Below are 25,579 nucleotides of genomic sequence, written 5' to 3' on the forward strand. Positions count from 1 at the left end.
TAGGAGGAACTCAAAATAAGTTTTAAAAATTCCCCTCCCAGTTCATAAAATTAATGTTTTGTGTCTGTAGTGTCCATGCAAAAACTGTGTAATAAAGAAAGGATAGCTCTTATTGAGCCCCATTTAGTTAAGAGCCATAAAAAGGTGTCAAATGGAATAGAAAGGAGGCTTAGTCTTCTGAATGAGAAACAGTATAAGGATAATTTGGAAATAATATTACTGAATAAAAGACTCAGGTTGACTTTACTTCCTTGCTGTGGTATTTCGTTAGCACATACATAAAAGAGCCCCTAATTTATGTGTTGGAACAGCAGTTTACATGTTCTAGTTGAAAAATTATTTTTTGTTGTTCTTACACAACGCCCAATTTTAAAATCTTTTTAAGCACACTGCCTAAAAAGTGACAAATTCCTTGATCTCAGTCCAATCATACATGAGTTTTCAGTTTTAGCTCATGGTAAATTTTTCTTCTTGTTTTCAAATAGGAAAAAAAAAGGAAAATAAAATAATGGGGTGGGAGAAATATTATGAGTCTTTTGCACGAGGAAAGTCATCCCGTCCCTCTCCCTTGTTGAAACCATTTGGTCGAATTACCCAGGCGTCCCACAAATACCTCTTGGTCATTTCTTTGCTTTCTAGACTGTGTCTTGTCAATGGAGTCGTACCTAGTTACAAGATTGCAAACCACCGCAAGGCTTTTAACTTTCAATTAAATTTTCATTCAGAGCTTCTTCTCTTCTTTTGGAAAATTTCAGGTTGTAGTGTTGACTGTTTTGCCCACTGCAGGTGACCAACTGGGTGCCCTACTGAATCCCATTCAGTCGCGGCCTAGTCTCCCAGCTCCTTCCATCTTTGATCAAGCTGCAAAGCCTCCCTCCTCCTTAGTCCACAGCCCATTTGTGTTTGGACAGCCCCTTTCCTTCCAGCAGCCTCAGCCACAGCTTCCGAGTAAGTCTGTCAGCCTTTCCTGCCTCATCCGTCCATTTCTAAAGCCTTGCCGTTGCTGTAACAATCTTCGTTGCCTACCAGCTAACTTATTGTCCGTCGGTACACCTCATGATCTCTCCTCCCCCCCCCCCCTTTTATGTTGGCTTTTCATGACTTTGAAGCAAACTCCCGTTTCCCCCACGCTTTCGAAGGACTTGCTCCAGTGGCCTTTCTGAGTAGGGTTGTGCGGTTCAGCACGGTTTGACCACCTGGCGCGCCACCGCCACCCCTCCTCTCCGCACCACAGTGCTGGCCTCCTATGTGCCGCTTCGGGTTTCGGTGATCGCCGAGGCGGCCGAACCACACCAAAGTGCACAACTCTATTTCTGAGCGTGTTCTGCAGTGCAGAAGATAGCATATATACATATGTTTTGTTTTTTCCTTTGGGTTGTAGTTTGGTTAAGCCATCACACTAGGAAGACATAAAAACATGTGCTTGAACAGCCGAGGTCCATTCAACCAGTGACTTTTGCTTCTCGGGCTATTTTGTGCATTCCAGTGTTAACTTAAAATGCTCTGATTCTCCTCCCCACCTCCCTACCCCAGTCCCAGTCTCTCTCCCTAACATTTCTTGGAGTCCCATGTTACAAGCAGTTTTACTTACAGCAAAATAAGGCTAAGATCCTCCCCACACACAGCATTTAATTGGAGATGATTGTCGCTTGTATAGGTTTGGTATAATAGCTACTTTAGGTGCCACCAGGTCGTCTCAGTATACTTTACACTGATCCAGCTGTCCTTGCCAGAGTTTTCCTGATTAGCTAGAGAAGGAAGGGCGGTCTGCCCTATGTGTTATGTTCCTTTTTGGTTCAACCTGTTCTGGGAAATGGATGTAACAGGTGATCAATGATACCTTTTCCTGCCCACTGGGAGCACTCAGAGTTGCAGCCCTAACTGAAGCATTATCAAGGTGCTCCTTCTCCCCCTAAAGTTGTGGGGGGGGGGGGGTGTTAGGGAAGAAGCAAGGAGAGGAACCACAGGTATCACTTCCTCTGACTGGTAGATAACAGACCTTTGAGTGGCAAGACTTACTCATAAATGGCCAATGCAATTGGCAGGCAGTCTTCATTCCTCCTCCTTTGTTGGCCTTGAGAATCATAGAATCATAGAGTTGGAAGGTACCTCATGGGTCATCTAGTCCAACCCCCTGCACTGTGCAGGACACTCACATCCCAATTGCTCATCTACTGTAATCTGCCACCCTTTGCCTTCACAGAATCAGCCTCTCCGTCAGATAGCTATCTAGCCTCTGTTTAAAAATTTCCAAAGATGAATAACAAGCCATTTTTTCTGTGATGTCCTAAATCCTTCCCCAAATGATAACTGTGATTTGTTAGAAATCTAGAAGTCTTCAATATTCTGAGCCATGTCATGTGCCCGGAGAGGAGGAGGAATGTACAAGCCCAAGAAATTTTAAAGCTCGTTCCAATAATGATATCCATGGATCACATGATGCTAGGACTCCTTAAAGCTTCGTCACACAGACTAACAAAATTGATGAGAGGGAAGAAGAGGGGCAGCAGCCCACATGCCTCAGCTTTATTTCTTAGCTCTGTTCTTTGCACAACTTCGTACTCTGTTATTGTTATCCTGTGAAAGTGCCTCTGAGCCCTAGGTTTCCTCTCCAGTTTGTGAAGTCATCGTTGCCCTGTAGGGTGAGATAGTGAATGACTGAGCTGTTGGGAAAGGATTTAGGTCCTTGCCTTTTCTGCCTTGTTTTGTTGAATGGTCCTGATGACACGAGACCAGCAGAAGGATATGACAGGATGTTTAAACTGTTGACTCGCAGAAAGTGGCCTGTGGCACTTTGCTGCTCTTTTACCTACGGAACAAGATTCCAGCAACAGAATAAATGATTGCTGTTTTTTTCCTCCAATATGTAGGTTATATGCCAACTCTTCCCCTCCCCCTCCCAAAAAAGCCCCAGTAAGTCTCCAGTGTACATGCCATATGAGAGTGGGGGGAGAGCATTTACACTCTGGGATTTCAAGGCTTCCCTATTATGGGTGGTCATCATGTCTAGATTAAGAGCTACTGTTCAGGTTTTTCTAATTTTTCTGTGGTAAAGAGGGGAAGATTCAGCTAGACTAGAGGATAGCAGAGAGATTACAGTTTTTCTCTTCCCAGTTCTGGCAGATATAATGATTAACAAGGAAGCCAACACCTTGTGGGATCAAGAGCCTTCTAACACTTGCTGTAGATGTGACTCTCAGGTCTTGAAGTCAAAGCTACTGCAAAGGGAAGAGGCCTGCTTTCCATTAGATCTTGCCTTTGGGCAAGCCACTCAGCATACATTAGTAAAGTCCTCTCGCAAGAAGGTGGCTTCCTTTTCCCCAGTCCAAAAGTTGGACTTATAACAAAAGTTCTCTCATAAAATGTAAAAGTCTTTCAACTATTAGTGTCTATGGCCAGACCTCTTTTGAGAGCCAGAGTGGTGTAGTGATTAAAGAACAGAAGACTCTAATCTGGAGAACCAGGTTTGATTCCCCACTCCTCCACAGGCAGGCAGCTGGGTGACCTTGGGCTAGTCAAAATTCTCTTAGAGAAGTTCTCTCATGAAGCTCTCTAAGCCTCCCCTACCTCACAGGGTGTCTGTTGTGGAGAAAGAAAGGGAAGGCAGTTGTAAGCTGCTCTGGGACTCCTTCAGGTAGTGAAAAGCAGGGTATAAAAAAAGCTCTTCTCCCCTCTTCCCCATCTATTTCACCATGATATGTGCCATCTGTTCAGTTCATTTCCATAATATGTAACTGACTATTCCAGACATGACCTTGAATGGCTGCTCTGTCATTCAATTTCTAGTCGAATGTTCCACTAGATAGTACTGCTGTTAGATTAAAAGACTATGTCAGGGGCTGGATCCCATCTAAATTCTGTCCATGCAGAGCACAAATCCCCCATCATCCCCTACTGCTGCAGCCTAAAGTGCCTTCCGAAATGCTGCATGTGGGTGATGGGGGATCCCCAGGAGTCACATGGGAGAGTTAAAGGGCTGATGCTGCAGGGACAGAAGCAGTAGAAATCACATCCTCCTTTAATGCTCATGGACCTTTTCTGTGGAATCCAACCCAAAGTATTGGAGGATATTTCAAAGACACAAGAGAGGCGGCCCAGAAATCGGATAAATAAAAAATAAAACCACCATGCTGAACCCTTTGAATCCCTCTCGCCAAGAAATGTGGGGTCTGATAAAGGTAGTCAACCTGTGGTCCTCCAGATGTCCATGGACTACAATTCCCATAAGCCCCTGCCAGCAAATGCTGGCAGGGTTTCGTGGGAATTGTAGTCCATGGACATCTGGAGGACCACAGGTTGACTACCCCTGTAAAGGTCTGGCAGTTCTTATTTCTATCACAAGTAACCCGCAGAATTCAATTTCAGCCTAGTGACTGCTAAAATCTGCCCAAGCTTCTCTTACTTCCGGGTAACCATGGGGCTCGGGGCACTTGTTGTCCTTCCTCTTACTCAGAAATTGGATCTGGTGAAAGAGAGAAGTCGACAGTCAGCTCTGGAAGCATGGAAACACACCCAAGTTAGCAAACAGTTTCCTGATCCAAGTTATCAGTGAATCTTCACAAATAGGAAGTTACAACTGTAGGCAAATAGTTTTGTTATTTTCACATTACGCAGGCCACTGAGTTGAAAGTTGCAGACAATTCACACCAATCTTAGATGTTTTTCACCACACGAGCTCACATAAGATACTTTTATTAGCATTTACTTTAGCACTGATCCTTTAATTCATCCTGAAAACTCTGTTTGTAGTTGAACTGTAACAAAGAAACATAATTCTGTGTGGCTTATTTAAAACCTTCACAAAACTTCTACCAGGCTTACAGTGAATAGTCTGGTATCTTGGCTGATGTTTGATTTTTTTCCTACACGAAATGTGTCTTATTTGAAGTTGAAGTATTGTATGCTTAGCTTTGGCAAAAGTCTCTCGGTAGTACCTCACATTCTAACAAATCTCTTATAGCACATGCTACGTGAATGAGAGCCCTTTTTCTTCAGTCACATATCTCTTGTTTGTGGAAGCTTGTGACATAAGGTTTGATATACCTTTGAATATATGTCAGGGTTAGATGAATGCATCTCTTGTATGGAATTTGTTCTGGCAGTAGTAGTAAGAGTCAGACATTCCCAGCCACACACTTCTGAAAACCTTTCGAAAGGGTAGCTGTGCCTAGTTTGCTTCAGCAAATTACGACAGAAATCTATTCGTCCGTTTCAGTCTGTTCTGAGAGCCAGACCACTCTCCTTCAGACGTCATCCTTCAAAAGAGGGAACAGCACATTGGCAGGTGGTGGGGGGGGGAGGTACCCCTGGACTACAGCAGGAGGTGAAAGTAGGAATGATACACCCCATCTCCTTTTTAGTGGACTATTCCTAAACAGAAACATATCACTGGTTGGACTAAAATCCTGGCGTATCAACCATCTTTTAACCTGTTTCCTGTTCTTATTACAGTTTGGGTGTCCTGACTCTTGTGACTGGGTTTATCAATACAGTTTAGCTGCCCTAGAAATGAATAGGTAACAAGTTGCTTAACAAATGGAGACAGGATGTCAGTCTGCTTACAACCTGTGGAATATGACACCAATCCCAATTTGGAGGAGGGACAAAAAGGCTGGTAGAAGACGTTTGCTATTTTAATTCATATGTGGAAGTCAGGGAACTGGGAATGTTTAGCTAGAACTGAAATTCCCTTAGGTGTAGTTGCAGTGGAGAAATACGAGGCATGGTTAGCAGTTGTGCCATCTGCTGTGCAAGTCTGCTTGCTTCCACTGTGTATGTTTTTCTGTAGGTATTGCAAAGAAATCATAATGCATCTCTGGATCCTGCTTGGAGTTTCTAGAACAGGGGTAGTCAAACTGTGGCCCTCCAGATGTCCATGGACTACAATTCCCAGGAGCCCCTGCCAGCAAATGTTGGCAGGGGCTCCTGGGAATTGTAGTCCATGGACATCTGGAGGGCCGCAGTTTGACTACCCCTGTTCTAGAACAATCCTTATCCTCTCTTTAAAACTTTGGTATAATTTCCCACGTGTAGGAATAGGTGGCTCACATCAGTTTTCTTTAATTACTTGGGATTGTATGTTTTTTGAAGCCTCTTTTTGGAAGAAGTCTTCCCTCTACTTTCCATGGAACTTTCTTATATTTGGAATGCAAGAAAAGATTGTAGAGAAATCTGTCCTCCTTTTTGGAAGTGGGACTCCTTAATCCAAAACTAAGGGAAATCAATACAAAAATATATGTATTACTTTTGACTTTTTGGGGGGGCAGCATGAATTGTAAGAGCTGACTTTTGCTGCTGTGTGTATTTTGTGCCTGTCCTAGGTATTAATCCCATCGGAATTCTTTGGGATTGTCCTCTTCAAGGAGTATTATTGGGAAAAATAATATATAAATGATAAATCGGGGGGCGGCAGGGTGTGAAAATAGTTACTGGATAAAAAGCTAATAGATCTTAATAAACACATTTTGGTGAAACTTTAAACGACAAATAATTCCAGAAACATAGAATATCAAACATATATTCCCCGTATTTAGTCTGCTTGAAACAATCATATAATAACAAAGAATAATTAGAATCATAGAGTTGGAAGGGGCCATACAGGCTATCTAGTCCAACCCCCTGCTCAACACAGAATCAGCCCAAAGCATTCTAATTCATTAGAACATAACCAAACCATTCATTAATTGCTGGTTCATTTTTTATTTTTTAGCTCAATCATTTGCTGTCACCATAAGGATTTGCAGTTAGATTTTCCTTAGGTCTTTATTGAAAAAAATTGCTTACTTCTTTAGGGGGGAAAGGTAGCACCTAGAATGATGTTTTAGTTCTTAGCAGTGGAAAGGGGGGGGGGGGACGACAGCACCGTGAATGCATCATGGGGTCAGGTGTGTCTCATCTGAATTGCTTGCTTTGCTTGTTTTTTTACCTTTGCTGTTTTTTCCCATTGAATCTCTGTTGCTTCTGTGCCACTGTTTCCCACTGTAGAAACTCCATCCCGCAGCCTTGCTTCTCGTGAGCGCATTTACAAAAGTAGCGATGTAGCTGGGCCTGCCTCTGCTATTTCATCTCTCTCACACAAACTAAAGGGTGGGTACGCATGCCAATGTGGATGGGGTTGCTCAGAAGTTCTTAAGAGAAAAAGAGGTTCTCTGACTCAAGTCCATTCCATTCCATTCCCTTTAAAAAAAAAGGTTTTGCTCAGCATTCCTTTTAGTGAGTATAGCACTCCTTTAGTGAGTCAGCATAAATGTGGTGGTGGGGGGGATATTGTTTAAAGGCATGTACCAGGTTGCTTTACTAGGTGATATCAACAGATATATGTAGCCAGTGCATCAAGAATGTATCGAAACACACTATTTAATATATGGTTATCCTCTTTGTATATTTGAATACACTGTAAATATGATCTAGGACCTGATTTTATATCGAAGCAAGAAAATGAATTAACATTTCATATTTTTATCATCTCTGTGATTTGGAGAGGGCGCTGCGGGGAAATACAGCAAAAGAGTATTGTATGCCTTTGAATAAAACTGGGTGAAACTGTCAGCTAAAGGTGCTGAGAAATGCTGCCCCCCCCCCTCCTTCCCCGATCCAGTAATCCTTTCCAACTCAAGACAGTTGGTTCCCAGAACTGCACAGATCCAAAGATGTATATAGGTCAGGTACCTGTAGTGAGGAGGATGAAGGGGGGGGGGTCAAATCACCACCCTACCTCTTCTGTTAGCACAGGACAGATAAAGCTTTTTCACTACTTACCGTCCATATTATCCCCCTCCCCTCACACACACACACACACACTCACTCACTCGCTACTGTAAATTCACACAGGCCCTGAGATCCCAAGAGTCAACTTGCCCAGGTTTGAAAGGTATTACTGAAAGGAGGGACTGAGAGAAAGATCTGCAGTCCTTATATCCATCATTTACTGTGTCATAACCATTAAGTCCATGTGAACATAACTCTTGCCCAAACCTTGTTATAGCCTTCTCACTTTAGCTCCTGGGTATTTCCTACGGATTTTGGCCAGAAATTATCAAATAACCAAGGTTTGACATATTACTTCTGGGTATTGTAACCCAGGTATATCTTCTTGGCAATATACTACAGGGCATGGTAGCAGCTCCCCCCCCCCCATATCCCAATTATCCTTTCCTTTGTTTGTTGTCTTCCAGGAAGTGTGGCAAGCATATCAGCTTTTCACACAGTGCATGTTAATAAGCTACCTCAGAACATCTACACACCACCGTGAGAAGCATTTTAGATAAGTGTTGAATAGCATTCAGGGATCATCCACCTTAGTCCTACAAGAATGATGCGTGCATAGAAATCTTGTTTTGCGGATGGCCGTCTTCGGTGTTGGATCGTGTGTGCATAAATCCATGCCGTGTGCACCCACATTCGATGTCCAGGGCTGCACTGCACTGCAGCTTGCTTGATAGAGGTTCTGTATGCATTCATGAAATGTTGAATGCTGATGTCAGGCCAAGCAGTAATGGGCCCCTGCATGGAAGTGGAGAAGAAGGTAGAGTCCCTTTTAGACCCTCAGCACTGTCCAAGCTGATATCTGACCACCAGACACAGTCTTAGCTTTTTAGGACTGAGCCCTGCTAGATTTAAATCTCTTCTTATCTCCCCTTCATTTAGCTGCCTTACTTTTACTGGTATTGAGAGATCTGATGGATTTGTGTGACCGCTCAGCACTGTGATTCTTGCCACCACAAACGGAGTTTTGCTTTTAATAATAACGTCTTTACAAAATGTATTAAACAGGTGACAGAGTGAATTTCACTGCAGCTGCTAGACCGGTTTCTCCAGCAGGGAAATCAGACATGGTGTCCAAATACAGAACGGACAGCAGGTCGCTTAAATCTGACGGGCGCGTGAGTCACAGTGTTGGAGACCAGAAAAAGCCCAGGAACACAGAGGGCTTATCTGCTAGTGAATCCCTGATGCTGAAATCTGACACTGGAAAGCTGAGGTCGGACTCCCACAGCAGGTCTTTGTCTCCGAATCATAACACTTTGCAGACTTTAAAAACAGATGGGAGGACAACATCTGGCTTGAGAGCAGAATCTCCAGGGCCAGGTATCCGGTCATCTTCACCAAAGACTCTCTCAGCAGGTAAATCCTGCACATCTGGCGCTGGTTCTCGCCGATCATCCTCTCCTCACGATAAGACCCAGAAACCCTCACCCCCCGTGAAAACAAAAGTCGACCCTCCTCGGGAGAGATCTAAATCAGATTCTTATACGTTGGACCCAGATAGTCTTCGCAAAAAGAAAGTGCCCCTTACAGAGCCAATAAGGGGAAGGTCCACTTCTCCGAAACCAAAAGTTATGTTAAAAGATGGAAAACCTGTGTCTGAAACGGACAATAGAGCCCCTTCTCCTCACGTGGTACTAGAAAACCTTCACAGTGAAGTGGTCGAAGTCTGCACCTCAAGTACCTTAAAGACCAATAGCATCACGGACAGCACCTGCGAAGATAACACTGAGTTCAAAACCGTGGATGATGGCTCTAATAAGGTTCATTTCAGCATAGGGAAAGCACCGCTGAAAGATGAGCAAGACATGAGAGCGTCTCCCAAAGTGAGCCGCAAATGTGCCAGTAGGCACACAAGGCCCAAAAAGGAGAAGTCTGTCTGCCTTTTCAAAGGCGACAGCACCAGACCCATAGAACCTGCCAAGCAAGCCATGTCTCCGTCTGTGGCAGAATGCGCCAGGGCGGTCTTTGCTTCCTTCCTGTGGCACGAAGGGATAGTGCATGACGCCATGGCCTGCTCCTCTTTTTTGAAATTCAACCCTGAACTCTCTAAGGAGCACGCCCCGATTAGATGCAACCTGGGCCAGCAGCCAGTAGAAGAGAAGGAAACCAAGCTGAAAAACAGACATTCCCTGGAAATATCTTCTGCTCTTAATATGTTCAACATAGCCCCCCATGGGCCCGACATATCGAAAATGGGCAGCATCAACAAAAACAAAGTCCTCTCTATGCTTAAGGAGCCCCCTCTTCATGAGCGGTGCGAGGATGGGAAGAATGAAAGTGCCTCTTTCGAAACTTCTGGCCACCATGCCATGAAATCCAAGTCCCCGCTTCCCTTGACACTGCAGCACCTGGTAGCCTTCTGGGAAGACATTTCCTTGGCGACCATCAAGGCAGCTTCTCAGAACATGATTTTCCCAAGTCCCGGGTCCTGCGCGGTGTTGAAGAAGAAAGAAAGCGATAAAGATAACAAGAAGTCCAAAAAGGAGAAGAAGAAAAAAGAGAAGGCGGAAGCCAGGCCGAGGGGAAACCTCTTTGGTGAAATGGCTCAGCTTGCAGTAGGGGGACCAGAGAAAGATACCATCTGTGAGCTGTGTGGAGAATCTCACCCGTATCCAGTGACCTATCACATGAGACAAGCTCATCCAGGTAAGGCCAAGGATCATCACGGCACATGGACAAGGAAAAGGTTGCTGTGAGCTGTGGCTTGATCCTGAGAATGTGCATCCCGGAGTGTTTTCTCAAGGTCCCTTAAAAAAATTATCAGAGAAACATGTTGAGCTTTCAAATAGTTTGCCTGTTCTATCTGAGAGCCCTTTTGTAGAATAGTGAGCAAAGCACTCCTCTCCTTTATAATCTTAGGCCTTTTAAAGCAAATAATGTATTACTAAAGTGCATAGAAACTATAGAGGCATCAAAAAAGGTTAAATTCATTCAGAGGGATCCTTTATTGAAAGAGTGCATCCTCATGCATAAAAATTCCAAACATGTATCAGATCACAAGATCCTGAAAATTCCAAGCACGTATCAGATCACATGACCCTAAACTTCTAGGGGATCTTTTGGATTCTGAATGTAAACATTCTTTTAGCAGTGGTGTTTAAAAGTTCAAGAGGATCTTCTAAACCCTTCCCCATTAAAAATTATTTTAAATATATAATGTTTAGAATATGTGCTGTTGATGCACAGACTGAAGATTTTAGACACCATTTATTCAAGTGGGTCCAGTCATGAATTTTCTCTTCCAGAGATTTTCACATTTAATTCTGTGTTTTGGGCCAAGTGAATTCTGCTGTAGGAATGCTACGTAAGACCTTTATATACATCATAGAGAAGATAGAGAAAAAGTCCAGTTAACCGTAATACATGAAACTGTTAAAATTCCAGATAAAATGTTAATTGTGACTCTGACGAGTTGCTACACTAGTGACCTTGGCATACTCACACATAAAATACAGCACACTTTATGTGTTGTAACTCACCTCAAGCCACCGGGGAGAGGCAAGTAATATATTTAATAAATAATAATAAAGATAATAATGCCCACTCTGAATCACATTGGTGCTGTTTCTCCAGGATATTATCCCTCATGAATGTGGAATATTTGAATACCGTAACCACTGGGATTTTCAGTCAGACCCAGTTGTGCTGGTTGGGTTCAAAAAACATGATCAGTTGCTATACATACCATGTAGGCACATGGCTAATATTTGGATAGGAGACCTCCAAGGAGCACTAGGTCCATGACATGGAGGTAGGTCACGGCCAAGCCACCTCTGAATGCCTCTTGCCCGACTGCCAGAAAGACCTAGGATTAATAATTACTTAATTTTATTTACTTATTTTTCCATTTATTTGCCCCCCTTCCCCTAGGGGTTCCAGGTGGCTCACAACAGTTTATAAATATAACATAAAACAATCAAATGACATATAAAATCCTAAAATTACGATTTTAAAATTAAATCCTACAATTTCAGAAGGGCTACTTCTCTCTAGATGTGGGGGGGGGGGCGACATAAAGTGCATCAATTAATAATTGGCAGTAGATATTCCGCAAGGTTTATGGTTGAGGCCAGCACACCAGGGAGAGCTGGACCCCCCTGGGTCAATCTGTGGCGGGTTGTTGGTTGCCCCCCCTTCCCTTCCACTTGGCAGAGAGTGGGTGAATTGGTATTTTAGTCCGCCATCAGATATTTGGGATATGTTCTAATTATATATTGTTTTATCAAGGGTTTTATTAGGGTTTTTACTGTTGTAACCCACCACGAGCCTTTATAGGGAGTGGCGGGCTAAAAGTCTAATAGTAGTAGTAGTAGTAGTAGAGAGCCAGTTTGGTGTAGTGGTTAGGACTTCTAATCTGGCATGCCGGGTTCGATTCTGCGCTCCCCCACATGCAGCCAGCAGGGTGGCCTTGGGCTCGCCACGGCACTGATAAAACTGTTCTGACCGGGCAGTGATATCAGCGCTCTCTCAGCCTCACCCACCCCACAGGGTGTCAGTTGTGGGGAGAGGAATGGGAAGGCGACTGTAAGCCGCTTTGAGCCTCCTTCGGGTAGGAAAAAGCGGCATATAAGAACTCTTCTTCTTCTTCTTCTTCTTCTAGTAGTAGTAGTAGTAGTAGTCAGTGTTTGGGGTGCTTTAGGTAGGAAGGCCAGAATTTTGATGCCGTTTTTTTTTTACCTCAGCCATAGGCCTGGCAAAACTGCCTCAGGTCCCCCAGAGCTCTAATCTCATTGGACTGAGTGTCCCACCAGTCTGGGGCCAGGGCTGAAGAAGCCCTGGCTGAGGCCAGCGAATCAATCATCTTGCGGTTGTTAACGCAGCTTCCTAAGCAGCTCACCCTGAGCTGTAAAGTCAGCTGTCCCCTGCAGCCTCCAGCTTCCTGATGGCAATTTTCTTTGCTATCCATTTTGTCAGCAAGGCATACGTGCCTGCAGTTGATGATGCCAGAGAGTCCCAGACCACACTGTCTCCTGTCTTTTGCCCCGAATTCAAGTGTGAAAAGACGAAGGCAGATCAGTCTCTGAACTCCAAACTGAATGACAGGCTAACCAGAGGGCATTTCAAATAATAAATTGCTTATCACTTTTTTTGTATTTTCCCCCCTTTTATTGAGAAGTACTTCTATATCAGAGTCAAGTCAAAATGGTATCTAGACAGCTTCTGCCGTTTTCAAGGATCAAGCCTTTCCTCGGTGGCTTTCCCTAAAAAACTCTTATCCTATTCTTTCAAAAATGTCATTTTTGGTATTGTATTGTAGTATTTAGTATAATAATTAGTATAATTTGGCCACTGGCTCCTAAGGGTACCAGGGATCCTGATCAATTGGCTTCACTATGACATTGATCAGGATCCCCGGTACCTTTAGGAGCCAGTGGCCAAATTATACTAAATGCTACATTGATTTAGATTTTTAAATGTGAATACAATACCAAAGACTACATTTTGTGAAAGATAAATGTTTTTTTTTAGGGAAAGCCACTGGGGAAAGGCTCGATCCTTGAAAACAGCAAAAGCTATCCAGATACCACTTTGGCTTGACCCCGATACACTACTTTTCAGTAAAAAGGGAATGATGCAAGAAAGCTGATTATAAGCAACTTATTATTTCAAATGCCACCTAATCAGTTTGTCTTTTGGTCTGAATTCAAGAGTGTCTGTTCTAATATGAAACACTCATGCTAACTAGTATGGCAGCTGTAAAAGTGACCTTCTGAACCGCTAACAATAAGTCTGACATGCTTTTAAAGATGCTTGGCCCTCTCCAAAATACACCGCCCAGCAGTACAAAACTCGCAGACGCAGTAGACCTTAACCTGACACATAATTTTTCATGATTTAAGGGTGTGGCCGGTATGCTGGGGGACAAGGCTATAACAGCATTGGACACTTCTGCGGCGGATGGGCTGGCAATTGTGGCGACGGCGGTATCGGAGGAAGCACGTGGTATCTCGTCTGCGACCGGTGCAGAGAGAAATATCTACGTGAAAAGCAGGCAGCCGCAAGAGAAAAGGTATCTTCTCACCTGTTTCTTACTGTTTGTGATGAGGGTTTGTCGTTTCAGTGCACTCTGAAGTAATCTGGGCCCTTTGGGGACTGTAGGATGGGTCTCTTGCTTCCCTCTCCAAGTGCACCTCCAAGCAAGCTTGGAAACTGGTGCTTGCCAGACTTTACAGCAGGGGTAGTCAAACTGTGGCCCTCCAGATGTCCATGGACTACAATTCCCAGCATTTGCTGGCAGGGGGCTCCTGGGAATTGTAGTCCATGGACATCTGGAGGGCCGCAGTTTGACTACCCCTGCTTTACAGCAATGACAAATCATCCCATGGGAAACTTTGGTAAATTGGTTCTCAACTCAGCTGTGGATCAGTGGCTGTTGCAGTCACAGATTTGTTAGCTGGCATATTATTGGCCGCTTGGTATTCCCATTTTCTCTGTGTGACAACAAGAGAGAGAGAGAGAAATGAAATGAAATGAAATGGGGTCTTGGTATCATTTTTGAGTGTTAACTGTATGCACAAAGACAATAGGGTTGGGCTGTGTGCTCAGACTTTGTTTCAATTATAGACAGCACATAGAGCCTCTTGTGGCGCAGAGTGGTAAGGCCGCAGACATGCAGTCTGAAGCTCTGCCCATGAGGCTGGGAGTTCAATCCCAGCAGCAGGCTCAAGGTTGACAGCCTTCCATCCTTCCGAGGTCGTTAAAATGAGTACCCAGCTTGCTGGGGGGTAAACAGTAATTACTGGGGAAGGCACTGGCAAACCACCCTGTATTGAGTCTGCCATGAAAACGCTAGAGGGCGTCACCCCATGGGTCAGACATGACCCGGTGCTGGCACAGGGGATACCTTTACCTTTACCTTACTAATGAAGAAGAGACAGACCAGCTTGGAGCAGGAGAGCTCCAATGTGAAGCACTGGCTCTGCTGCATCTCTTGGGTGGCTACAGCTCTTTGTCAAAATTCAACCTTCATTCGCATAAGGCCTTTGGGGCCTGCAGATCATTCCGTGTTCATCTATGATCCTTTTGACTGCCTCTCTCCAGTGACACGCTCAAAGAGTGCTCATTTGTGTCTCCTTGTAGGTCAAACAGTCTAGGAGAAAGCCACTGCAAGTGAAGACGCCTCGTGCCTTGCCGACCATGGAAGCCCACCAAGTGATCAAAGCGAATGCGCTGTTCTTGCTGGCCTTGAGCAGTGCGGCCGAACCCAGCATCTTGTGCTACCACCCTTCCAAGCCATTCCAGTCCCAGCTTCCCAGCGTCAAGGAAGGCATCTCGGAGGACTTCCCTGTTAAAATGTCCTGCCTCTATCTCCAGACTTTGGCCAGGTTAAAACAAGCCACTACTTGATAAATTACCTCCACCCTCCCCTCACATTTGGTGGGATAGAAATAATAAAGTTTCTGTATTCAGTCTCGAGCAAACTGAAGGTTGGGCCCCCGACATTTTCGAGCCTGTGAACACCTTTAGAATTAGGACAGAGGGTGGTGAGCAGAGCAACAAGGTGGTTATCCAAGGAGGCAAAGCCAGGCACAAAATGGTGGTTGCAGCTTTACCGTCATGCAGGGAAGGTCCTTGTGCTGTGGTTGCAGTTGCTAACAAAGCAATGCTTTTAAAAATCTGCACACAGCTAATCAGATATCTCATGGACCATGAGAAATCTTGCTGCACCAAAGCCTGGCCCTGCCCACTTTTTGAGGCACGTACCAGGAAAGGGGTCAGCCAGTGTCATGTTGCCCAGAAACACTGTGTTGGGGACCCAAGGGTTGAGCATTCGCATTATTATTATGAATTGCTATTCCCAGTGAAACAAGCAGCAAATAATTCAACACAGAAAGCAGCCAAGACTGAGAATGTCCAAGTGTGACTGACTGCGTGTGGCTTCCAAAGTATTTTGAAACATGGGTTTTTCCTGGTTTTATATTTACCTTTTGATCGATACATGCTCCTCCAAAGAGCTTCCAGACACTTCTTAGTGCTCAGTATTTATTCACAATTGAAAATAGACTTCCTGAGGTCCCCTGGGCGTCAGAGCAGTTGAGTAGCTCAGAGTGATGCCATCCTTTTGGACAGAAAGCAAAGACTCTATGCAGGAAACAAACCCTCATTCAAAATGGGTGAAAGCCAGTGTAATCTTTGCCTCTGCATAGGGAAGCAGCAAGCTCCACGCCAACCCTTTTGCCGTGTAACTTCTTGACCTAGTAGAAAGGTTGCTCATGCAGGCCTCACACAGTGCATTTCCTTGCTGTGCCAGCCACCCCCAAATAGTACTATCTTTCCAGAACTCTTGCAGATCCTATTGCCTGTGTGTACAGTTTTGTAAAATTTCCAGATGGATCACAGATTTGAAGTTCAGAGGTCAACCTGAAAAGTGAAATAGAATGGAGTGTGTGTTTGTGTGTGTGTGTGTGCGCGTGCGCCCTCCCATGTGCCTGCATGCATGCATGAGCATTTGTAGGGAGGGAGGTGGAGTTTACTGCCACTCATGCTCATTAATTTCTGTCACGTTTATCCATTTAGAGGGCTGCTGAAACTCTGGATTCAAAGGTCCAGTTTTAAGGTCATCTCCTGTACCTTGTTTTCTCCAGGCATCATCATGAGAACTTTGTTGGCTATGCCGACGACAACCTCTTTCAGGACGAGATGAGATACTTGCGCTCGACATCAGTGCCTGCACCTTATATTTCAGTTACTCCGGATGCCAGCCCTAATGTTTTCGAGGAGCCGGAAAGCAACATGAAATCCATGCCCCCAAGGTACCCCACCACGCATGTTAATATGTGTTGGCGCGCTAGCTGCAAAGGGTTTTTTACGTTCAGACAGCTTTGTGATTTACGGAGGCTGCTTCTTTGTAACAAGTTCGTCGGGGGAGGTTGTGGAAAGTGCAGCCGATTTGCAGCGGACTTATTGCAACTCCAAAGGGTTGTCAAGGCAAGAGATGTTCAAAGGTTGGCTTGCCATTGCTTGCCTCTGTGTAAGAACCCTGGGCTTCCTTGAATGCTTCCGACTTCTATGCAAATTCCTGCCACCCTTCCCCCTGATTTCTTCTGCCTGCATCAAGGTTAATCCTGAATAAATGTGGTTCCTAATGAAATTGGTTTCCAAAGCTGGTTACAAATCCAGAAATCATGCTTTCCCATTTGTTATAACAGGGCATAGATCAGAGATGGCCATCAGTGGGTCTCCAGATGTCCCTGGAGTCATGAGGTTTGTTTGTAGTCCATGGTCATCTGGAGAGCCACGGTTGACATGGAAGAGATTTTAATTGGCTTGCTTACTTATTTCCAGTTTAGAGACTAGCCCCATCACGGATACGGATCTCGCAAAACGCACTGTTTTCCAACGGTCCTACTCCGTGGTTGCCTCAGAATACGACAAGCAGCACTCCATCCTTCCTGCCCGGGTCAAGGCCATCCCCAGAAGGAGAGTGAACAGTGGAGATGCCGGTAATAATACAGAATCACAGACTCTCTCTTTTTGTTTCTGATATATGATATTTGTTCACTTTCAGTGCCGGTGCTGTATTTCTAGATAGAAGTGAAATGATGTTTAGATTTTTCTTCCAAAAGCAGCAGCCACTTCCTGTGCCATTGATTGCATCACATATACTGGCATGGTGGACTTTTTTATTTTAGAAACAAAAATCCAAAGAGAATTAGGTGCGTAGAAATAATTGCACAGTTCTTTGGATCCTGGCTGCCGTCCACAAGCATTCTTCAAGACATGGCTTTGTAGTCTGCTACGAACATCTTGGTGCTGTTTGACCAGAATTGGAAATGAATTGAAGTCTGACATTCAGATGGTTTCCTGAATCTCTGAGGAGCCTGTCTTGTTGCCGTCAATAAGAAGTGGCACAGTTCAAATATGAACTGGGGAGGGGGTGGAGCCCCCACCTTGAGTGTTCCTTCCCCTCACACAGAGCTTGATAATTAAAGATTTTTGCAGCAAACCATTGTCGCTTTTGCAAACGATGGCTTGTTCCCTGCCTCCGGATCAGGATTCTAAATTGGTTTCATTCTGGTTCAGAGGGAAGACCAGGGCATTGCCCCCTCTTTGCTCATGCAAAGGCGAGACAAGGGGATGGAGATTGTTGTTGGACCACCGAAGGAAGATGGCTAGCATTATTATCCGACTGAACGGATAACATCATCAATAATAAATTTATTTCCCACCACTCCCGAGACAAGCTTGTGGCAGGTTACAAAACGCCCAATAAAACCCCATTAAAAAACAGGATGACAAAAATCATACAACAATCATACAGCCATTTTGGGTTGTATCAGCAGGGGCATCACATCAAAATCACAAGATATCATACTCCCATTGTATGTGGCACTGGTCAGACCACACCTGGAGTGAGTGTGCAATTCTGGAGGCCTCACTTCAAGAACGACGTGGATAAAGTTGAAAGGGTACAGAGGAGAGCGACGAAGATGATCTGGGGCCAAGGGACCAAGCCCTATGAAGATAGGCTGAGGGACTTGGGAATGTTCAGCCTGGGGAAAAGGAGGTTGAGAGGGTACATGATAGCCCTCTTTAAGTATTTGAAAGGTTGTCATTTGGAGGAGGGCAGGATGCTGTGTCCATTGGCTGCAGAGGAGAGGACACGCAGTAATGGGTTTAAACTACAAGTACAATGATATAGGCTAGATATCAGGAAAAAATTTTCACAGTCAGAGTAGTTCAGCAGTGGAATAGGCTGCCTAAGGAGGTGGTGAGCTCCCCCTCACTGGCAGTCTTCAAGCAAAGGTTCGATGCACACTTTTCTTGGATGCTTTAGGATGCTTAGGGCTGATCCTGTGTTTAGCAGGGGGTTGGACTAGATGGCCTGTGCGGCCCCTTCCAACTCTATGATTCTATAACAAAACTAGAACAAACATGGTGGTAATTACTTGATCTCCCAACCCCCCAACCAGCTTCTAATAAGGGGTGGAAAGAGGGGCCAAAGATAGCAAATGGTGCGTGCTGATGCATGCCGGAGGGTTGACACTAGGATCAGTTTTTAAAACCCACTGCCCCAGTTGCCTCTTTGTGGCAAGGGAAAAAGGACATGGCATCCTCCTCTCAAGCATCAGTCAGCTTTTAGCGAGGGAGAGCCAAGTTGGCACACACACCTGACCACTCTGGGCTCGGAGCCCGGTGGTCTCGCCTGCAAGATAGGGACACGGTAACAGAAGAGACCTGATTTGCCTCCCTCCCCATTACCTACCTGCAGCGTGATTCACCTTTGTTTGAATGGTTGTTGTTGGCCACTGCAAAGCCTTGCCTTGCTGTGACTAAATAACGGTGTCCCTTTGTTCTCGCAGAGAATGGCATCGGCTGTCCTCGTTTTTCTGTGCACACCTACGAGCACCGTTTGTCATTCAGACATAAGGGCCAACAGTGGTTTGCTGCAAAAATAGAAGCCTGTCATGATTGAGCCATGTGCTGGTTGTGGGGTGGGTGAAGTCCTGGAGCACGATCCCAAAGCATGGCTTGTCTGAAATGTCTCTCTGCGTGGCTTCAGTCCACAGCGTAAAACTATTGCATTCTAGTGCAGATCATAGGAACAGTTTCTATTTTTTAAAAAAGCTAATGTACTAACATTTGCATAGCTGTGTAAAAAAAAAGGAATCTTTAACCATCTAATGTGCACATATTTTTATGCTTTTAAATAGAAGTGGGGTCCTCTCTCCTGAGACATCCATCTCCTGAACTTTCTCGGTTAATCTCCGCCCACAGCTCTCTTTCCAAAGGAGAGAGAAATTTCCAGTGGCCTGTTCTGGCATTTGTAATCCAGCATCACGACTTGGAGGGACTGGAAATTGCAATGAAGCAAGCTTTAAGGAAATCAGCTTGCCGGGTCTTTGCTATGGAGGTATTTAGTGCGTTCATTTGTTTTCCACCAAAAAGTTCACAACAATAATAGTACTGTTCATCAAAAGTCCAGCTGTGCTATTTGTCTTATGAGAAAGCTTCATTGGTTTGTTATCTAGAATGCTATTTCTTTCCCTTGGCTCTGACAGCACCATTGTGTTGCTTTACTAATGTTTACGTTGCTGCCAGAATGTTGCGCCTTTACCTGACCTAAAAACTGCAGCTGGTGCAAAATGCAGCTCCTAGGGTCCTGACAGGCAGTGGTCCCCAACCTTTTTTGAGCCGGGGACCAGGGGGGAGGGAGGCCCTGGGACCAGGGGGAGAGAGGGAGGTGCGGGCGCAAACGTGCAAGCACGTCAGCTCCACACCTGCGCGTTTGCGCCTGCCAGCATGCCGGCGCCCACACCTCCCCCCTCCCACAGCATGGCGCTCGCTGCACTGGGAGCGAGCACTGTGGGAGGGGAGGCATGCCCACCGGCACCCACACCTCCCTCCCCCGCCATGGCCTGGTACCGAGGGCTCCACAGGCCGGTACTGGTCTGCGGCCCGGGGGTTGAGGAACACTGCTGACAGGTACATCTTAGAGGGCTCACAACCAGCCTGTGCTGAGGCAGCAGCATTGATTCCTAGTTGCGGCCCGGATCAGGTTCAAGGTTCTGGTTTTTACCTTTAAGGCCTTTTGCAGTCTGGGACCCACATATCTACGGGATCGGCTTTTGCCCCCCTCAGGGCATTGCGCTGTTCGGGTACCAATTTGTTGGTCATCCCCAACCCAGAGAAGCTCGCCTGGCCTCAGCCAGGGCCTTTTCGGTTCTGGCCCCTACCTGGTGGAATGAGCTCCCGGAAGAGCTACGGGCCCTGCAGGAGATTTCAGCGTTCCACAGGGCCTGTAAGATGGAGCTCTTCCACCAGGTCTATGGCTGAGGCCAGGATAGGGGGTATTTGATGAGCCCCTGCTAAGGAAGATCTGCCACCATTTTTTTGGAACAGCTTTAATGGTGACTGCTGTTGCATGATTGATCCCTTGGCAGGCATACTGGTACAGGATGGGTTTTATTTAATGCCATGTAGGGTTGTATTTTTATGCATTTTAATGGGGGTTTATTGGGATTTTATGTACGGGAACTGTTTGTAACCCGGCTTGCTGGGAGCAGCAGGCAATAAATCCAAATAATAATGATTATGATGAATATGATGATGATGTTGAGTCTGCTTAACAGCCATGTATACACTTAATTCCAGTCATTAGTGCATCAGAGTTTGCTATCTTTGACGATCCCTACAGATTTTATGTGATGATCTGTCTTTCAATCCCAGCTTTAAAGCCTCTCCTGTTTATCCCCCCCCCTCCCCCCTTATCACGTCCAACCTCGGCCAGTTAGTTGTTGACGTCTTTGAAAGGGAACAAGCTGTGTGCATTTTAGGGCAGCTCTCTCTTTCTCGCTGTAACAAGCTGACTAATCTGCTTGTTCTTTTGACAAAACATCCTTAAAGGTAAAGGTATCCCCTGTGCAAGCACCGAGTCATGTCTATCCCTTGGGGCGATGCCCTCCAGCGTTTTCATGGCAGACTCAATACGGGGTGGTTTGCCAGTGCCTTCCCCAGTCATTACTGTTTACCCCCCAGCAAGCTGGGTACTCATTTTACCGACCTCAGAAGGATGGAAGGCTGAGTCAACCTTGAGCCGGCTACTGGGATCGAACTCCCAGCCTCATGGGCAGAGTTTTCAGACTGCATGTCTGCTGCCTTATCACTCTGCGCCACAAGAGGTTCTTAAAGCATCCTTAGATCTTGTAAAACATGATGGCTGCTCTTTAATGTCTGGCTGTCCTCCTTTTATTCCCAGGCTTTTAATTGGCTTCTCTGTAACGTCATTCAGACAACGTCACTCCATGATATTCTGTGGCATTTTGTGGCTTCTCTGACTCCCGCTCCTGTGGAGCCAGAGGAAGAGGAAGATGAGGAGAACAAAGCAAATAAGGAGAATGCAGAGCAAGTAAGCAGGGGCAGCAGTCCCAAGATCTTCACTGTTCATTGCCATACAGTGTGTACAGCTGTGTTCTGTCCAGAGTTATTTGTTAATATTTAGGTGTAGAGAAAGTAATGGTTAGTCTTATTCAGATTTTAGGATAGCTGGAGAAATGGTCTTTTTCATCCGTGGTTCCAGAAATTGCTATGGAGTCTTTAAAAAGGTTTAATACTGTAGCAGGACTAATAAATTGAGTGAGGAAGCAGAAAATAATATAATTGCTATGTTTAATAGGAGTTGAACAATTGGTAATTGATAGTATGAATTTGCAAGGCCCTCCTTAGGCCTTCTATTCCCCTAGTACAATCACTGTATGTAGAATTTTTCTATTGGGAAATTCTTTAGCGTGATTGCTGTAAGTTCCTGCTGTTAAGTACAGCTTAGGCCATCAGAGGTGATTTTACTCAAATCTATTGTTATACACTTTTGTTTCTTTTGGTTGGCATCCCTGCTATTTAACAGAAGAATGGTTCTGCTAGATTAGTCCCAGAGGTCCATCTAGCCCAGCATCATGTTTGCAACAGGGCCAGCCAGTTGCTGTAAGGAAACCCTCCATCAAAGATTTGGCAGTATCTTTCCCCTAGAGCTCCTTGTGGCCTCTGAACTTGGGAGTTCCAGTTAGTCATTGGATCTCTCAATAGCTGTTAACCCTTTCTTCCTTGAATTTATCAGCCTGTAGCCATCATGATCCAAACAGGGTGGATACATCTTTTCTGTGATGAACTTGGCAATTTCGAAATAAATGTGAATATTCAAAGTCATGTAATTAAACCTCCCTTCCAAACACTTCTTAGGGGAGGTCCAATTCAGAGTCCTGTGTTTATGCCAGGGAAATGTTAGGCTGAGCCACTAAATCTTTCTCTGAAATGACAATGAGCTGTAACCCATTGCTTGAACGTGCAGGAAAAGGATACAAGAGTCTGTGAACATCCACTGTCGGACATAGTGATTGCTGGGGAAGCGGCTCACCCTTTACCCCACACTTTCCACCGTCTGCTCCAGACAATCTCCGACCTCATGATGCCCCTCCCCAGTGGAAGTTCGTTGCAACAGATGGCTCTGAGGTAGGTGCTACTGGCAGAACAGCCTCTTGCATTGCGGGAAATGGTGTGATGCAGCGGCAAAAAGGCGAACACAGTCTTGGGCTGCATCAACAGAAGCACCACATCAGAATCGCAAGGTGTCACTGGGAATGTTCAGCATGGAGAAGAGGAGGTTGAGAGGGGACATGACGGCTGCCTTTAGGTATTTGAAAAGCTGTCACTTAGAGGAGGTCAGGGAGCGGTTCCTGTTGGCAGCAGGACCCGCAGTAATGGGCTTAAACTACATGTAGAACAATACTGGCTAGATATCAGGAAAAAAATTTCACAGTCAGAGTAGTTCAGCAGTGGAATCAGCTGCCTAAGGAGTTGGTGAGCTCCCCCTCACTGGCAGTCTTCAAGCAGCGACAGACAGGTGCTTATCATGGTTATTTTAGGCTGATCTTGCATTGAGCAGAGGTTTGAACTAGGTGGGCTGTATGGAACCTTCTACCTCTATGATTCTGTTCCATACTGCCAAAGGTGGAGTTGGAGTCATAGGATGCATTCCAGAAAGCCTCTGAATCTTTTGCACGATGAACGGTTTCACAGAACTTTAGTGCTTTCACACTGGTGAAACTTCGGAACTTCTCAAGCTCTCCTGTGGAAATACAGAAACCATTAGTTGTATACATCATGAGGGGAGAGGTGCAGATGGCTGTCGTCAGATAGTACAGTACGACTGCTGCATTCCAGAGCAAAGGCTGCCTTTCTCTGATTACATAAGGTCTCTCTGTGTGTGTATGGATGATGTTAAACTTCAAGACAATGGTTCTTGTTTGTCAGGTGCTGGAGCCTCAAATTCAAGCAGTCAGACCACCAGTTCCTGCACCAGAGCAACGTCTTCCACCATATCAACAACATCTTGTCCAAATCGGATGACGGAGACAGTGAAGAGAGTTTTAGCATCAGCATACAGTCAGGGTTTGAAGTTATGAATCAGGCAAGTCTTACCTTCAAATACCATCAGAGCTGGAGTAGATTATAAATATATAGCCAGACATGGGCAACTGTTGAAAATACGATTTGCTGGAATAATTTGCACTCAGATTATTTTTCTCCTGACCGTCAAATTACTGAGAAATCCTGAATGGATAACTTCTCATAGATTTACCCAATCCTGATTGCGTTGTTTAGTCTTTGCCAGCATCAATAGGAAAGCTTCTGTTTCAGTTGTTTTAAGAACATGGAACACGTCTTTACAAATCAAACTTAGTTTTCCCTTGTTATTCTGTCTCTCCTTACTTTATGTTACTTGGATGCTACTTAAAATTGCCATATGCACATATATAAATGAATAAAGGAGAGGAATAAATGAGAGGAGAAAACATACTATATAAGGTTTATTGTATGTATGTTTATTCCAGGGATAGTCAAACTGCGGCCCTCCAGATATCCATGGACTACAATTCCCATGAGCCCCTGCCAGCATTCGCATGGGAATTGTAGTCCGTGGACATCTGGAGGGCCATAGTTTGACTACCCCTGGCTTATTCGGTCAATTGACCCATATAAATAATACATCTATAGAAACTGCAATCAATTATAAAAGTTAATTGATATGTGTTGTGAAAAAATACAAGAGTATTGCTACATAAAAATATTAAGATAATAAAACAATGTTAAAAACAATGCATTGTTGGAAACAAATATTATGTTATTGTAGGTGGGGGGAAAAGGATTATAACATGTAAAGAAGAAGGGGGAAGAAACCTCAAGGAAGTTAACTGCAGGGACAAGGAATCAATACATCTTCTAGAGCAATCCATTAACCCAAGTGATAAGATGGCCTATCCATTACCTATCTATGACTATCATTCGGACATTCTTTTCAATCTTAGACTAGTAGAGATGTAAAGGAATTTTGCTACCATGTTGGAAATAAGTGGGTCTATCCCTTAGCAAAAATTTAACTAAAGTGTCACTATTATGGGATGATAAAGATATATAAGGTTCATTTATCTTCCTTGTCTACCATGATAGAGAAATCTGTTTTATCTCATTGAGCATATTTTGATCCTGCCCTTGCTCCATGGAGGTCAAGGTGCATTGTACTTCTTTCCCCCCTTTTACTCTCACAACAAACCTGCAACACTGGTCATGCAGTGAACTTCATGGCAGTGTGGCCTTGTACACGGTGGCTGGCATTTGTTGACTTGAATTTGCCTCTTTTTACTCTGGAACCTCATTGTTTTGACAGGAATCCTGTATAGTGATTTGTTTAAAAGACCTGACCAGCATCGTTGATATTAAAACATCAAGCCGGCCTGCCATGATCGGCAGCTTGACAGATGGGTCAACTGAAACCTTCTGGGAATCGGGAGACGAAGATAAAAACAAGACTAAAAATATTACAATTAACTGTGTCAAAGGAATCAATGCTCGTTACGTGTCTGTTCATGTTGACAACTCACGAGATCTTGGGGTAGGATTTCACCCTAGTTCTGTTGAAGAACAGTAGAAATTGCATAAAGAGGCCACAATTTTTAAAAACATCTGAACATCTGTAGCATAAATAAAATGGGCCTGGGGTGGTGGGGGGAATTGGGATTCATTGCCCACCAATTAGGTAGGCTGTCCCGGCTATCCCGTCCCTGAGTGGCCGTCTGTCCAGTGAACGGCCAGTAAGGAGGGATGTTCCACCGCTGGCTGCATCCCCCTCCAACTTCCATATGGTGCCAACCCAGTAAGCAAGAGCTGGGAGGGAGAACACAGGGCCTGGGACTGCCAGTCCAGTGGGGGTGGGGGAAAGAGGGAGGGCAGTGCTCACCCCCACCCTGAGCAGCCCTGGCTATGACCTCGCCAGGCCTTGGCAGTGCTGCCAGGGGGAGAGGATGAGCCAGTCCCCACC

The 25,579-nt window shown here is 45.0% G+C and overlaps 1 protein-coding gene across 19 annotated transcripts in view; it reads left to right on the forward strand.

The window, feature by feature from the left end:
• Window positions 1-25,579, forward strand: part of MYCBP2 (MYC binding protein 2) — a 184,351-nt gene that overhangs the window by 133,210 nt on the left and 25,562 nt on the right. For 9 of the 19 annotated variants that reach the window (XM_077343930.1, XM_077343933.1, XM_077343931.1 and 6 more), the window contains 12 exons: window positions 787-948; window positions 6,985-7,086; window positions 8,773-10,413; window positions 13,608-13,777; window positions 14,848-15,092; window positions 16,353-16,520; window positions 17,053-17,210; window positions 19,422-19,621; window positions 21,467-21,616; window positions 22,553-22,713; window positions 23,515-23,671; window positions 24,929-25,153. In XM_077343930.1, the coding sequence (XP_077200045.1) occupies window positions 787-948; window positions 6,985-7,086; window positions 8,773-10,413; window positions 13,608-13,777; window positions 14,848-15,092; window positions 16,353-16,520; window positions 17,053-17,210; window positions 19,422-19,621; window positions 21,467-21,616; window positions 22,553-22,713; window positions 23,515-23,671; window positions 24,929-25,153 (3,539 nt within the window). The remainder of the gene's footprint in view (window positions 1-786; window positions 949-6,984; window positions 7,087-8,772; window positions 10,414-13,607; window positions 13,778-14,847; window positions 15,093-16,352; window positions 16,521-17,052; window positions 17,211-19,421; window positions 19,622-21,466; window positions 21,617-22,552; window positions 22,714-23,514; window positions 23,672-24,928; window positions 25,154-25,579) is intronic. The other 10 variants (XM_077343937.1, XM_077343938.1, XM_077343947.1 and 7 more) reach the window with 3 other exon arrangements.

Source organism: Paroedura picta, chromosome 6 (genome assembly GCF_049243985.1).
Source record: "Paroedura picta isolate Pp20150507F chromosome 6, Ppicta_v3.0, whole genome shotgun sequence".
Classification (NCBI taxonomy): Eukaryota; Metazoa; Chordata; class Lepidosauria; order Squamata; family Gekkonidae; genus Paroedura; species Paroedura picta.